The 17,100-nt window shown below is 46.6% G+C and overlaps 2 protein-coding genes across 9 annotated transcripts in view; one reads left to right on the forward strand and one right to left on the reverse strand.

The window, feature by feature from the left end:
- Positions 1-3,585, reverse strand: part of LOC141047318 (uncharacterized) — a 71,129-nt gene extending 67,544 nt beyond the window's left edge. The window contains exon 1 of the mRNA XM_073542380.1: positions 3,511-3,585. Within this exon, the coding sequence (XP_073398481.1) occupies positions 3,511-3,561 (51 nt within the window). The 5' untranslated portion in view covers positions 3,562-3,585. The remainder of the gene's footprint in view (positions 1-3,510) is intronic.
- LOC141047275 (uncharacterized) overlaps positions 1-17,100 on the forward strand; it is an 841,567-nt gene that overhangs the window by 394,699 nt on the left and 429,768 nt on the right. The gene's annotated exons all lie outside the window — the stretch shown is intronic.

The raw sequence follows: 17,100 nt of genomic DNA on the forward strand, positions 1-17,100 counted from the left end.
TATATATGGGATATGTGTTCATTCCCCTATTATCTACATATATTTCATGTTCATTCCCCACCTATAAAGCACAGGGAATATAATATACACCTGTATATATGGGATATGTGCTCATTCCTCTATTATCTACATATATTTCATGTTCATTCCCCACCTATAAAGCACAGGGAATATAATATACACCTGTATATATGGGATATGAGTTCATTCCTCTATTATCTACATATATTTCATGGTCATTCCCCACCTATAAAGCACAGGGAATATAATATACACCTGTATATATGGGATATGAGTTCATTCCTCTATTATCTACATATATTTCATGTTCATTCCCCACCTATAAAGCACAGGGAATGTAATATACACCTGTATATATGGGATATGAGTTCATTCCTCTATTATCTACATATATTTCATGTTCATTCCCCACCTATAAAGCTCAGGGAATATAATATACACCTGTATATATGGGATATGTGATCATTTCTCTATTATCTACATATATTTCATCTTCATTCCCCACCTATAAAGCTCAGGGAATATAATATACACCTGTATATATGGGATATGAGTTCATTCCTCTATTATCTACATATATTTCATGTTCATTCCTCACCTATAAAGCACAGGGAATATAATATACACCTGTTTATATGGGATATGTGTTCATTCCTCTATTATCTACATATATTTCATGCTCATTCCCCACCTATAAAGCTCAGGGAATATAATATACACCTGTATATATGGGATATGTGATCATTTCTCTATTATCTACATATATTTCATCTTCATTCCCCACCTATAAAGCACAGGGAATATAATATACACCTGTATATATGGGATATGTGTTAATTCCCCTATTATCTACATATATTCCATGTTCATTCCCCACCTATAAAGCACAGGGAATATAATATACACCTGTTTATATGGGATATGTGTTCATTCCCCTATTATCTACATATATTTCATGCTCATTGCCCACCTATAAAGCTCAGGGAATATAATATACACCTGTATATATGGGATATGTGTTAATTCCCCTATTATCTACATATATTTCATGCTCATTCCCCACCTATAAAGCTCAGGGAATATAATATATACCTGTTTATATGGGATATGAGTTCATTCCTCTATTATCTACATATATTTCATGTTCATTCGCCACCTATAAAGCTCAGGGAATATAATATACACCTGTATATATGGGATATGTGTTAATTCCTCTATTATCTACATATATTTCATGCTCATTCCCCACCTATAAAGCTCAGGGAATATAATATATACCTGTTTATATGGGATATGTGTTAATTCCCCTATTATCTACATATATTTCATGCTCATTCCCCACCTATAAAGCTCAGGGAATATAATATATACCTGTTTATATGGGATATGTGATCATTCCTCTATTATCTACATATATTACATGCTCATTCCCCACCTATAAAGCTCAGGGAATATAATATTCACCTGTATATATGGGATATGAGTTCATTCCTCTATTATCTACATATATTTCATGTTCATTCGCCACCTATAAAGCTCAGGGAATATAATATACACCTGTATATATGGGATATGAGTTCATTCCTCTATTATCTACATATATTTCATGCTCATTCCCCACCTATAAAGCACAGGGAATATAATATACACCTGTATTTATGGGATATGAGTTCATTCCTCTATTATCTACATATATTTCATGTTCATTCGCCACCTATAAAGCACAGGGAATATAATATACACCTGTATATATGGGATATGAGTTCATTCCTCTATTATCTACATATATTTCATGCTCATTCCCCACCTATAAAGCTCAGGGAATATAATATTCACCTGTATTTATGGGATATGAGTTCATTCCTCTATTATCTACATATATTTCATGTTCATTCCCCACCTATAAAGCACAGGGAATATAATATATACCTGTTTATATGGGATATGTGTTCATTCCTCTATTATCTACATATATTACATGCTCATTCCCCACCTATAAAGCTCAGGGAATATAATATTCACCTGTATATATGGGATATGAGTTCATTCCTCTATTATCTACATATATTTCATGTTCATTCCCCACCTATAAAGCTCAGGGAATATAATATACACCTGTATATATGGGATATGAGTTCATTCCTCTATTATCTACATATATTTCATGTTCATTCCCCACCTATAAAGCTCAGGGAATATAATATACACCTGTATATATGGGATATGAGTTCATTCCTCTATTATCTACATATATTACATGCTCATTGCCCACCTATAAAGCTCAGGGAATATAATATACACCTGTATATATGGGATATGTGTTAATTCCCCTATTATCTACATATATTTCATGCTCATTCCCCACCTATAAAGCTCAGGGAATATAATATACACCTGTATATATGGGATATGAGTTCATTCCTCTATTATCTACATATATTTCATGTACATTCGCCACCTATAAAGCACAGGGAATATAATATACACCTGTATATATGGGATATGAGTTCATTCCTCTATTATCTACATATATTTCATGTTCATTCCCCACCTATAAAGCTCAGGGAATATAATATACACCTATATATGGGATATGTGTTCATTCCCCTATTATCTACATATATTTCATGTTCATTCCCCACCTATAAAGCTCAGGGAATATAATATACACCTGTTTATATGGGATATGTGATCATTCCCCTATTATCTACATATATTTCATGTTCATTCCCCACCTATAAAGCACAGGGAATATAATATTCACCTGTTTATATGGGATATGTGTTGATTTCCTAATTACACACATATTTCACGTTCATTTCATATCCAAGATGCATAAGAAATCTATAATACCTCTCCATGTCTTTGGACCTATAAGCTATTATGTTCATTCTTTTTAGTCCGTCCCCAGATAATGTTGTATAATGTTACAATGACATTTCCCAGTGAATGCATTTGTCTTGGTTTAAAGCAATGATAAAGTTGAAAAACGCTTCAAAAACGCTACGTGTGAACCTAGCCCAAGGTGTGGAGGAGCATTTTTGTTTTTGGTTTTTTCTTTTGCCTTATATACAAGTCATTACCCTGGAGAGGATGTTCCCTAACATATTTCCAAGCAAAATCCATTTTGATTTTGTTTTCGTATGTATTACTGTGCACCTGTAAAAATGGCGTGTCTCTAACAACATTGTTCCCAGCTGTGACCTGGTGTTCCCAATGATGTTCCCAATGATGTTCCCAATGATGTTCCCAATGATGTTCCCATCAATTTCTGCCATTTTTAAACCCTAAAAGGACCTCTGGGGGGATCGCGGCAAAAATGCTCAGGTCTCCCATAGACTTACATTGGGCTCGTTGCTCGGGTCAAGTACCTGAGTATTCCAAGTGGCTCGACCCGAGCAATGAGCATTTTAGTGCTCGCTCATCACTATTCATAACGTGACGCCGGGTAGGAAGGAGGAAACGGGCGAAAGGGTTAATAGGACTCACAGGAGGAACCGGCCCAGAAAGCAGAAGATCCAGGGTCTGCCTCTGCCACATATATGGCTGCTCTGTGCACACAGGACCTGCGATGAGGTCACAGGAGGAGAGGAGTCAGGGGTCACATGATCAGGGGCCTCAGTGTATGCTGGACTCTGCTGTGCTGGTTGTTATGGTGCTGGATGGGGGGAAGTTTATGTGTGGGGTCAGGAGGGGTTTACAGGGTGGATGTAGCAGAGCCGTATGTGTACAAGGTGTACGGAGCGGAGCCGTGTGTGTATGAGGTGTACGGAGCGGAGCCGTGTGTGTACGAGGTGTACGGAGCGGAGCCTTGTGTGTACGAGGTGTACGGAGCAGAGCCGTGTGTGTACGAGGTGTACGGAGCAGAGCCGCGTGTGTAGAGGTGTACGGAGCGGAGCCGTGTGTGTACGAGGTGTACGGAGCGGAGCCGTGTGTGTATGAGGTGTAAGGAGCAGAGCCGCGTGTGTAGAGGTGTACGGAGCGGAGCCGCGTGTGTACGATGTGTACGGAGAGGAGCCGCGTGTGTATGAGGTGTACGGAGAGGAGCCGTGTTTGTATGGACCGGAGCCACATGTGTAAGCTGCGCGGAGCTGAGCCGCGTGCGTATGAGGTGTGCGGAGTGGATCCACATGAGAACGAGAAGTACAGAGCAGTATGTGTACAAGGTTTACGGAGCGGAACAGCCTGTGTATGAGGTGTGCGGAGCAGTGCGTGTATGGAGCAGAGCCATGTGTGTACTAGATGTACGAAGCAGAGCCGTGTGTGTACGAGGTGTACGGAGCGGAGCCGTGTGTGTACGAGGTGTGCGGAGCGGAGCCGTGTGTGTACGAGGTGTACGGAGCAGAGCCGCATGTACGAGGTGTACGGAGTGGAGCCGTGTGTGTACTAGATGTACGAAGCAGAGCCATGTGTGTACGAGGTGTACGGAGCGAAGCCGCGTGTGTACGAGGTGTACGGAGCGGAGCCGTGTGTGTACGAAGTGTGCGGAGCGGAGCCGTGTGTGTACGAGGTGTACGGAGCAGAGCCGCATGTACGAGGTGTACGGAGTGGAGCCGTGTGTGTACGAGGTGTACGGAGCGGAGCCGTGTGTGTATGAGGTGTGCGGAGCGGAGCCGTGTGTGTACGAGGTGTACGGAGCAGAGCCGCATGTACGAGGTGTACGGAGTGGAGCCGCGTGTGTATGAGGTGTACGGAGCGGAGCCGTGTGTGTAGGAGGTGTACGGAGCAGAGCCGCATGTACGAGGTGTACGGAGTGGAGCCGCGTGTGTATGAGGTGTACGGAGCGGAGCCGTGTGTGTACTAGATGTACGAAGCAGAGCCGTGTGTGTACGAGGTGTACGGAGTGGAGCCGCGTGTGTATGAGGTGTACGGAGCGGAGCCGTGTGTGTACTAGATGTACGAAGCAGAGCCATGTGTGTACGAGGTGTACGGAGCGGAGCCGCATGTGTACGAGGTGTACGGAGCGGAGCCGTGTGTGTACGAAGTGTGCGGAGCGGAGCCACATGTGTACGAGGTGTACAGAGCGGAGCCGTGTGTGTACGAGGTGTACGGAGCGGAGCCGTGTGTGTACGAGGTGTACGGAGCGGAGCCGCGTGTGTACGAGGTGTACGGAGCGGAGCCGTGTGTGTACGAGGTGTACGGAGCGGAGTCGTGTGTGTACGAGGTGTACGGAGCGGAGCCGTGTGTGTACGATGTGTACGGAGCGGAGCCGTATGTGTATGAGGTGTACGGAGCGGAGTCGTGTGTGTACGAGGTGTACGGAGCGGAGCCGTGTGTGTACGATGTGTACGGAGCGGAGCCGTATGTGTATGAGGTGTACGGAGCGGAGTCGTGTGTGTACGAGGTGTACGGAGCGGAGCCGTGTGTGTACGATGTGTACGGAGCGGAGCCGTGTGTGTATGAGGTGTACGGAGCGGAGTCGTGTGTGTACGAGGTGTACGGAGCGGAGCCGTGTGTGTACGATGTGTACGGAGCGGAGCCGTGTGTGTATGAGGTGTACGGAGCGGAGTCGTGTGTGTACGAGGTGTACGGAGCGGAGCCGTGTGTGTACGATGTGTACGGAGCGGAGCCGTATGTGTATGAGGTGTACGGAGCGGAGCCGCGTGTGTACGATGTGTACGGAGCAGAGCCGTGTGTGTACGAGGTGTAAGGAGCGGAGCCGTGTTTGTATGGACCGGAGCCACATGTGTAAGTAGCTGCGCGGAGCTGAGCCGCGTGCGTATGAGGTGTGCGGAGTGGATCCACATGAGAACGAGAAGTACAGAGCAGTATGTGTACAAGGTTTACGGAGCGGAACAGCCTGTGTATGAGGTGTGCGGAGCAGTGCGTGTATGGAGCAGTGCGTGTATGGAGCAGTGCGTGTATGGAGCAGTGCATGTATGGAGCAGAGCCATGTGTGTACTAGATGTACGAAGCAGAGCTGTGTGTGTACGAGGTGTACGGAGCGGAGCCGTGTGTGTACGAGGTGTGCGGAGCGGAGCCGTGTGTGTACGAGGTGTACGGAGCAGAGCCGCATGTACGAGGTGTACGGAGTGGAGCCGCGTGTATGAGGTGTACGGAGCGGAGCCGTGTGTGTACGAGGTGTACGGAGAGGAGCCGTGTGTGTACTAGATGTACGAAGCAGAGCCGTGTGTGTACGAGGTGTACGGAGCGGATCCGCGTGTGTACGAGGTGTACGGAGTGGAGCCGTGTGTGTACGAAGTGTGCGGAGCGGAGCCACATGTGTACGAGGTGTACAGAGCGGAGCCGTGTGTGTACGAGGTGTACGGAGCGGAGCCGTGTGTGTACGAGGTGTACGGAGCGGAGCCGCGTGTGTACGAGGTGCACAGAGCGGAGCCGTGTGTGTATGAGGTGTACGAAGCAGAGCCGTGTGTGTACGAGGTGTACGGAGCGGAGCCGTGTGTGTACGAGGTGTGCGGAGCGGAGCCTTGTGTGTACGAGGTGTACGGAGCAGAGCCGCATGTACGAGGTGTACGGAGTGGAGCCACGTGTGTATGAGGTGTACGGAGCGGAGCCGTGTGTGTACGAGGTGTACGGAGAGGAGCCGTGTGTGTACTAGATGTACGAAGCAGAGCCGTGTGTGTACGAGGTGTACGGAGCGGAGCCGCGTGTGTACGAGGTGTACGGAGTGGAGCCGTGTGTGTACGAAGTGTGCGGAGCGGAGCCACATGTGTACGAGGTGTACAGAGCGGAGCCGTGTGTGTACGAGGTGTACGGAGCGGAGCCGTGTGTGTACGAGGTGTACGGAGCGGAGCCGCGTGTGTACGATGTGTACGGAGCGGAGCCGTGTGTGTATGAGGTGTACGGAGCGGAGCCGTGTTTGTATGGACCGGAGCCACATGTGTAAGCTGCGCGGAGCTGAGCCGCGTGCGTATGAGGTGTGCGGAGTGGATCCACATGAGAACGAGAAGTACAGAGCAGTATGTGTACAAGGTTTACGGAGCGGAACAGCCTGTGTATGAGGTGTGCGGAGCAGTGCGTGTATGGAGCAGAGCCATGTGTGTACTAGATGTACGAAGCAGAGCCGTGTGTGTACGAGGTGTACGGAGCGGAGCCGTGTGTGTACGAGGTGTGCGGAGCGGAGCCGTGTGTGTACGAGGTGTACGGAGCAGAGCCGCATGTACGAGGTGTACGGAGTGGAGCCGCGTGTGTATGAGGTGTACGGAGCGGAGCCGTGTGTGTACTAGATGTACGAAGCAGAGCCGTGTGTGTACGAGGTGTACGGAGCGGAGCCGCGTGTGTACGAGGTGTACGGAGTGGAGCCGTGTGTGTACGAAGTGTGCGGAGCGGAGCCACATGTGTACGAGGTGTACAGAGCGGAGCCGTGTGTGTACGAGGTGTACGGAGCAGAGCCGCATGTACGAGGTGTACGGAGTGGAGCCGCGTGTGTATGAGGTGTACGGAGCGAAGCCGTGTGTGTACTAGATGTACGAAGCAGAGCCGTGTGTGTACGAGGTGTACGGAGCGGAGCCGCGTGTGTACGAGGTGTACGGAGCGGAGCCGTGTGTGTACGAAGTGTGCGGAGCGGAGCCACATGTGTACGAGGTGTACAGAGCGGAGCCGTGTGTGTACGAGGTGTAAGGAGCAGAGCCGCGTGTGTAGAGGTGTACGGAGCAGAGCCGCGTGTGTACGATGTGTACGGAGCGGAGCCGTATGTGTATGAGGTGTACGGAGCGGAGCCGCGTGTGTACGATGTGTACGGACCAGAGCCGTGTGTGTATGAGGTGTACGGAGCGGAGCTGTGTTTGTATGGACCGGAGCCACATGTGTAAGTAGCTGCGCGGAGCTGAGCCGCGTGCGTATGAGGTGTGCGGAGTGGATCCACATGAGAACGAGAAGTACAGAGCAGTATGTGTACAAGGTTTACGGAGCGGAACAGCCTGTGTATGAGGTGTGCGGAGCAGTGCGTGTATGGAGCAGTGCGTGTATGGAGCAGTGCGTGTATGGAGCAGTGCGTGTATGGAGCAGAGCCATGTGTGTACTAGATGTACGAAGCAGAGCCGTGTGTGTACGAGGTGTACGGAGCGGAGCCGTGTGTGTACGAGGTGTGCGGAGCGGAGCCGTGTGTGTACGAGGTGTACGGAGCAGAGCCGCATGTACGAGGTGTACGGAGTGGAGCCGCGTGTGTATGAGGTGTACGGAGCGGAGCCGTGTGTGTACTAGATGTACGAAGCAGAGCCGTGTGTGTACGAGGTGTACGGAGCGGAGCCGCATGTGTACGAGGTATACGGAGTGGAGCCGTGTGTTACTAGATGTACGAAGCAGAGCCATGTGTGTACGAGGTGTACGGAGCGGAGCCGTGTGTGTACGATGTGTACGGAGCGGAGCCGTGTGTGTATGAGGTGTATGGAGCGGAGTCGTGTGTGTACGAGGTGTACGGAGCGGAGCCGTGTGTGTACGATGTGTACGGAGCGGAGCCGTATGCGTATGAGGTGTACGGAGCGGAGCCGCGTGTGTACGATGTGTACGGAGCAGAGCCGTGTGTGTACGAGGTGTAAGGAGCGGAGCCGTGTTTGTATGGACCGGAGCCACATGTGTAAGTAGCTGCGCGGAGCTGAGCCGCGTGCGTATCAGGTGTGCGGAGTGGATCCACATGAGAACGAGAAGTACAGAGCAGTATGTGTACAAGGTTTACGGAGCGGAACAGCCTGTGTATGAGGTGTGCGGAGCAGTGCGTGTATGGAGCAGTGCGTGTATGGAGCAGTGCGTGTATGGAGCAGTGCGTGTATGGAGCAGTGCATGTATGGAGCAGAGCCATGTGTGTACTAGATGTACGAAGCAGAGCTGTGTGTGTACGAGGTGTACGGAGCGGAGCCGTGTGTGTACGAGGTGTGCGGAGCGGAGCCGTGTGTGTACGAGGTGTACGGAGCAGAGCCGCATGTACGAGGTGTACGGAGTGGAGCCGCATGTGTATGAGGTGTACGGAGCGGAGCCGTGTGTGTACGAGGTGTACGGAGAGGAGCCGTGTGTGTACTAGATGTACGAAGCAGAGCCGTGTGTGTACGAGGTGTACGGAGCGGAGCCGCGTGTGTACGAGGTGTACGGAGTGGAGCCGTGTGTGTACGAAGTGTGCGGAGCGGAGCCACATGTGTACGAGGTGTACAGAGCGGAGCCGTGTGTGTACGAGGTGTACGGAGCGGAGCCGTGTGTGTACGAGGTGTACGGAGCGGAGCCGCGTGTGTACGAGGTGTACAGAGCGGAGCCGTGTGTGTATGAGGTATACGAAGCAGAGCCGTGTGTGTACGAGGTGTACGGAGCGGAGCCGTGTGTGTACGAGGTGTGCGGAGCGGAGCCGTGTGTGTACGAGGTGTACGGAGCAGAGCCGCATGTACGAGGTGTACGGAGTGGAGCCGCGTGTGTATGAGGTGTACGGAGCGGAGCCGTGTGTGTACGAGGTGTACGGAGAGGAGCCGTGTGTGTACTAGATGTACGAAGCAGAGCCGTGTGTGTACGAGGTGTACGGAGCGGAGCCGCATGTGTACGAGGTGTACGGAGTGGAGCCGTGTGTGTACGAAGTGTGCGGAGCGGATCCACATGTGTACGAGGTGTACAGAGCGGAGCCGTGTGTGTACGAGGTGTACGGAGCGGAGCCGTGTGTGTACGAGGTGTACGGAGCGGAGCCGCGTGTGTACGAGGTGTACAGAGCGGAGCCGTGTGTGTATGAGGTGTACGGAGCGGAGTCGTGTGTGTACGAGGTGTACGGAGCGGAGCCGTGTGTGTACGATGTGTACGGAGCGGAGCCGTATGTGTATGAGGTGTACGGAGCGGAGTCGTGTGTTTGTACGAGGTGTATGGAGTGGAGCCGTGTGTGTACGATGTGTACGGAGCGGAGCCGTATGTGTATGAGGTGTACGGAGCGGAGTCGTGTGTGTACGAGGTGTACGGAGCGGAGCCGTGTGTGTACGATGTGTATGGAGCGGAGCCGTGTGTTTATGAGGTGTACGGAGCGGAGTCGTGTGTGTACGAGGTGTACGGAGCGGAGCCGTGTGTGTACGATGTGTACGGAGCGGAGCCGTATGTGTATGAGTTGTACGGAGCGGAGCCGCGTGTGTACGATGTGTACGGAGCAGAGCCGTGTGTGTACGAGGTGTAAGGAGCGGAGCCGTGTTTGTATGGACCGGAGCCACATGTGTAAGTAGCTGCGCGGAGCTGAGCCGCGTGCGTATGAGGTGTGCGGAGTGGATCCACATGAGAACGAGAAGTACAGAGCAGTATGTGTACAAGGTTTACGGAGCGGAACAGCCTGTGTATGAGGTGTGCGGAGCAGTGCGTGTATGGAGCAGTGCGTGTATGGAGCAGAGCCATGTGTGTACTAGATGTACGAAGCAGAGCCGTGTGTGTACGAGGTGTACGGAGCGGAGCCGTGTGTGTACGAGGTGTACGGAGCAGAGCCGCATGTACGAGGTGTACGGAGTGGAGCCGCGTGTGTATGAGGTGTACGGAGCGGAGCCGTGTGTGTACGAGGTGTGCGGAGCGGAGCCGTGTGTGTACGAGGTGTACGGAGAGGAGCCGTGTGTGTACTAGATGTACGAAGCAGAGCCGTGTGTGTACGAGGTGTACGGAGCAGAGCCGCGTGTGTACGAGGTGTACGGAGCGGAGCCGCGTGTGTACGAGGTGTACGGAGCGGAGCCGCGTGTGTACGAGGTGTACGGAGCGGAGCCATGTGTGTACTAGATGTACGAAGCAGAGCCGTATGTGTACGAGGTGTACGGAGCGGAGCCGCGTGTGTACAAGGTGTACGGAGCGGAGCCGCGTGTGTACGAGGTGTACGGAGCGGAGCTGCGTGTGTACGAGGTGTACGGAGCGGAGCCATGTGTGTACTAGATGTACGAAGCAGAGCCGTGTGTGTACGAGGTGTACGGAGCGGAGCCGCGTGTGTACGAGGGGTACGGAGCGGAGCCGTGTGTGTACGAGGTGTTCGAAGCGGAGCCGTGTGTGTACGAGGTGTACAGAGCGGAGCCGTGTGTGTACGAGGTGTACGGAGCAGAGCCGCATGTACGAGGTGTACGGAGTGGAGCCATGTGTGTTCGAGGTGTACGGATCGGAGCGAATGAGGTGTATGGATCGAAGTGTAAATTTCATAGAAATAATTTCAAATTTATAATCCATCTCCTTATTTAGCTTGCAAAAAAGAAGACTGAGAGGAAACTGAGAGGAAATAGCTGTCTACAAATATCTGAAGGGCTGTCACAGTGTAGAGGGATCATCATTATTCTCCTTTGCACATGGAAACACAACAAGCAGTGAAATGAAGCGGAGAGAGAGAAGACACAGATTAGATATTAAAAACTTTTTGACAGTTAGAGTGATCAATGAGTGGAACAAGCTGCCACGAGAGGTAGTGAGCTCTCCTTCAATGGAAGTCTTGAAACATAGGCTGGACAGACATCTGACTGAGATGGTTTAGTGAATCCTGCATTGAGCAGGGGATTAGACATTACGACCCTTGAGGTCCCTTCCAACTCTAACATTCTATGATTCTAATAAATACGAAAAATGTCCCAATAAGTAAATACAAAAAACTGGCACTTAAACGCATGAACTCAAAACTTATTCGGAATAACACCTACAGGTACCCAAAAATAAAGAGATCCAGTAATATCGAAAAAAAGATGTTTATTTTTAATATATTTTCAAAATAATTGAACAGCAATGCCCAGTAGGAGGCACAAAAACCACACTGACAAAACGTAATGTAGCCACCATGAAAATATGTATATAATTATGACAAACAGTGCAACCTATTTGCAATACAAAATATTACTGACTAATGTCTGTAAAATTATCCTATATGTAACATATATTCCTATACACTAAACAAATTATATGCCCATTCCAAAAAGGTTCCCATAATAATGCAGTATGCCACTATGGCTATGTATGGAAAATGTAATGGCCATTAAAATACATGCGCTAATCCAAAAAGCCAGGGTAACACCAATGTATAAATTAAACAAGGAACCTGTCATATTACCTCAAATAGTGGGCATTGGTGGCGCAGTGTAGCGGGTCCTCCCTCACCCCAATGCGCGTTTCGCACAGGCTTCTTCCGGGGGCATCACTCTGTTACCTAACTATCTGCAAAATATGTCCTCCAGTAATGGCTCTCGAAAAAAAAGTACATAATTTCGACAAGGCCATTGAAGATAGTATAACTTATAAACAGTGGATAAATGGTGACAGACAGACTTTTGACACTCTTTCTAAGGCCGGTTTCACACATCCTGATATTTCTGGCACTGGAAAAAATGGTACCGGAGATATCCGTGTCCGTGTGTCAATTTGTCACATTCATGTGGCATGCGCGTGCTATCCGTGTGTACCATCCATGTGTGATCTGTATGCTGTAGGTGTCCTTGTATTGAGTCAGTTTGTTTCAATGTTAACCCTATGACTTTTAAAACACACACAGATGGCACAGGGACACCATCCGTGTGTGGTACGTGTTTACACGGACCCATTGACTTGTATGGGTCCATGTATTCTGTGCTGTTTCTCAAAAACGGACATGTCAGCGTGTTTTGCACTTGGACACACAGTCCATGAAAACACGCTGACATGTACATAGACCCATTCATTTGAATGAGTCTACATGTGTCAGTGTCTCCAGTAAGAGAGAAAACTGTCACCACACATACCGGAGACAATTACGTGTGAAACCTAAGGCTAAGGCCGGTTTCACACATCATGATATTTCCGGTACAGGAGATATCCGTGTACGTGTGTCCTTTTGTCACATCCATGTGGCATCCGTGTACTGTTCGTGTGTAATCTGCGTGCTATCCGTGTGCTGTCGGTGTGGATACGTACCAGAGCCTAGTATTAAAACAATTTGTTTCAATTTTAACCCTATGACTTTAAAAACGCACACGGATGGCACATCCGTGTGCAGTACGTGTTTATACGGAACCATTGACTTGTATTGGTCCATGTGATCCGTGTAGATGCACCAAAACGGACTTGTTGACGTGTGGAGCTCACGGACACACGGTCCATAAGAAAACAGATATGTGAACATACCGAATGGGTCTACTTATGTTATTGTCTCCAGAGCGTGTGAAAACTGTCACCACACCTACCGGAGACACTAAGGCCTGTTTCACACATCCGTTTGTGTCCATCAGTCAAAATCCGCCGTTTTGCAAAAAAAACGGATCCGCCATTTTTCTTGGCGGATCCATTTTTTCCCATTGAGTTGCATTATCGGCGGATCTTGACGGATGGCCATCCGTTGGATCCGTTTTTTTGCGGATCCGCCAAAATTTTGACGTCAGCCGACATGCCCGAACGGACCATGCAACGTTTTTTCGGGCGGCCGGATCCACATTTCTCACTGCGCATGCCCGAAAGACTTCACTCAACCGCAAATTTAACCCTAAACTCTATTCTGGCGGCTGAAAAATTTCTCTCTCTCTCTCCTCTCTCTCTCCTTCCCCAGGCAGCGGTTCCTTTAAAATTCTTCCTTTGACGGATCCATTAAAATAACGGTCCGGTGCCAAACGTTGTGGTCAGTACAGGAACGGATCCGTTATCCGCCATTTTAGCGGATTTTGACTGACCAAAAAAACTGATGTGTGAAATCGGCCTAATGTGTGAAAGAGGCCTAAAAGTGTGAAAGAGGCCTAAAAGTGCAAAAGATTTTGTAGAACATAATTGTGACCAGCTGATAGTCCTTAACGCCTTTCCGACATGCACCGTACATATACAGCTCTGCGGGAGGTGCATTCCCGCAAAGAGCAGTATATAAACAAAAGAAATAACGAAGAATAACCACGTGGTGTAAGGGTATAAATAGTATTCAGTGAGTTCACAATGGAACATAAAAGTGCAGAGATAGTAATAAAAATAATACAAATAACCCTTATGCACCAGGAAGTAGGACTATAGTGATGTACTACGAACAGTCGGACAAAAGAAAACAACACAAGAAAAAAGCACCAAAATCGACCATATAGTCCAAGATAATGTCATTTATTGTTTTGTGACAATCATAGTAAAATACAGGTTTAAAACCACAGAATAAGACAATGCAAAAATGTAATTGTGAAAAGAAAAGGATGCAACCAGGAAAATATATGAAAAGATGAATAAAAAATAAAAATAAAAAATAAAACATAAAATAAAAAGTAGAAAAAAGCTGAAAAAATATCCAGATCAATGTATTAAGGTCACAAAATGGAGTAATAAAGTGCTAAATGTGCTAAAAATATATTATTGAAAAGGTGTGAAGAAGACATGACCTATATAAATCAGTGCATAAAGAGTGGGAGATCCAAAGTGTACCAATGGTAACAACAATAAAAAAGCTTACTTACAAGAGTAATATGGATCCCTCAGTCCTGGATGGCGTCCTCCTCTACGCGCATTTCGGCACGTGGCTTTCATCAGGGGGTTACTCTTGTAAGTAATCTTTTTTATTGTTTTTACCTTTGGGACACTTTGGATCTCCCACTCTTCGTGCACTGATTTATATAGGTCATGTCTTCTTCACACCTTGGCACTAGTATATATTTAGCACTTTATTACGCCATTTTGTGACCTTTATACATTGATCCTGACATATGGATATTTTTTGATAATCATCTATTATCATTTTATTTGCACATCTAGCACTTTATATTGTCATTTTGTGACTTTTGAATATTTATTGATTGTCTCTGGTCACTTCACATTAGCATTTTTCTATTTTTTATTTTATGTTTTATTTTCATGCAGGGGGCATTTATGTACATTTAACCCCTTTACCCCCAAGGGTGGTTTGCACGTTCATGACCGGGCCAATTTTTACAATTCTGACCACTGTCCCTTTATGAGGTCATAACTCTGGAATGCTTCCATGGATCATGGTGATTCTGACATTATTTTCTCGTGATATATTGTACTTCATGTTAGTGGTAAAATTTCATTCATATAATTGACGTTTATTTGTTAAAAAAACAAATTTGGGGAAAATTTAGAATATTTTGCAATTTTCCAACTTTGAATTTTTATGCCCCTAAATCACAGAGCTACGGCACACAAAAAACTTAATAAATAACATTTCCCACATGTTTACTTTACATCAGCATAATTTTGGAACCAAAATTTTTTTTTTTGAGGAAGTTATAAGAGTTAAAAGTTGACCAGCGATTTCTCATTTTTGCAACACCATTTTATTTTTACATACCACATCACATTTGAAATCACTTTGAGGGGTCTATATGATAGAAAATACCCAAAAGTGACACCATTCTAAAAACTGCACCCCTCAAGGTGCTCAAAACCACATTGAAGAAGTTTATTAACCCTTCAGGTTCTTTACAGGAATTTTTTGAATGTTTAAAAAAAATGAACATTTAACTTTTTTCACAAAATAATTAATTCAGGTCCAACTTTTTTTATTTTACCAAGGGTAACAGAAGAAATTGGACTGTAAAAGTTATTGTGCAATTTGCCCTGAGTACGCTGATACCTGATATGTGGGGGGGAACCACTGTTTCGGCACATGGCAGTGCTCAGAAGGGAAGGAGCGCCGTTTGACTTTTTCAATGCAAAATTGGCTGGAATTCAGATCGGACGCCATGTCACGTTTGGAGAGCCCCTGATGTGCCTAAACAGTGGAAACCTCCCACAAGTGACCCCATTTTGTAAACTAGACCCCCCAAGGAGCTTATCTAGATATGTGGTGAGAACTTTGAACCCCCAAGGGCTTCACAGAGGTTTATAACATACAGCCGTACAATTAAAAAATCATATTTTTTCCACAAAAATTTTTCCACCCCCAAATTTTATTTTCCCAAAGGTAACAGGACCCCAAAAGTTATTGTGCAATTTGTCCTGAGTACGCTGATACTCCATATGTGGGTGTAAACAACTATTTGGGCGCATGGCAGAGCTTGGAAGGGAAGCAGCGCCATTTGACTTTTTTGGCTGGAATTGAGATCGGTCACCATGTCGCGTTTGGAAAGCCCCTGATGTGCCAAAACAGTGGAAACCCCCTAATTCTAACTCCAACCCTAACCCCAACACACCCCTAACCCTAATCTCAGCCCTAACCCTAGCCCTAACCCTAACCCTAGCCCTAACCCTAGTGGGAAAATGGAAATAAATGCATTTTTTTATTTTATTGTTTTTCCCTAACTAAGGGGGTGATAACGGGGGGTTTGATTTACTATTTATGTTGTATTTTTATGTTTGGCCGCTGTCACACGCTAAAAGACGCTTTTTATTGTATTGAATTGTATATTGCTATGCTGTAATGTCTATTGTCTGTACAAATCCCCTCTGAACTGTAAAGTGCTGCGGAATATGTCGGCGCTATAGAAATTTATTATTATTATTATTATTGTAAAAATAGTTTTTGCATCATCACATATTGAGAGCTATAATTTTTCCATATTTTGACCCACCGAGTCATGTGAGGTCTTATTTTTTGCAGGACGAATTGAAGTTTTTATTGGTACCATTTTTGGGCACGTGACATTTTTTGATCGCTTTTTATTCCGATTTTTGGGACGCAGAATGAACAAAAACCAGCATTTCATGAATTTCTTTTGGGGGGTGCATTTACACTGTTCTGCGTGTAGTAAAATTGATAAAGCGGTTTTATTCTTCAGGTCAGTATGATTACAGAAAAACCTACTTTATGTCTTTTTTTATGTTTTGGTGCTTTTATGCAATGAAAACTATTTTATATAAAAAAAATAATTATTTTTGCATCGCTTTATTCTGCGAGCTATAACTTTTTTATTTTTTTGCTGATGACGCTGTATGGCAGCTCGTTTTTTGCGGGACATGATGACATTTTCAGCAGTACCATCGTTATTTATATCTGTCTTTTTGATCGTGCGTTATTGCACTTTTTGTTCGGCGGTATGATGATGAAGAATTGTTTTTTGCTTCGTCTTTTATTTTTTTTAAGGGGCTAACTTAAGGGGTTAACTAATGTAGTGGGACAGTTTTATAGGTCGGGTTGTTACGGACGCAGCAATACTAAATATGAGTACTTTTATTGTTTTGGCTTTTTTTTACTTCCAAAAAAATGAATTTATTTGGGAATGTTTTCTTTATTTATTTAGCGATTTTTTTAATAAATTATTT

This window comes from Dendrobates tinctorius, unplaced genomic scaffold (genome assembly GCF_039654945.1).
Source record: "Dendrobates tinctorius isolate UK_male_01 unplaced genomic scaffold, ASM3965494v1 ptg000126l, whole genome shotgun sequence".
Lineage (NCBI taxonomy): Eukaryota > Metazoa > Chordata > Amphibia > Anura > Dendrobatidae > Dendrobates > Dendrobates tinctorius.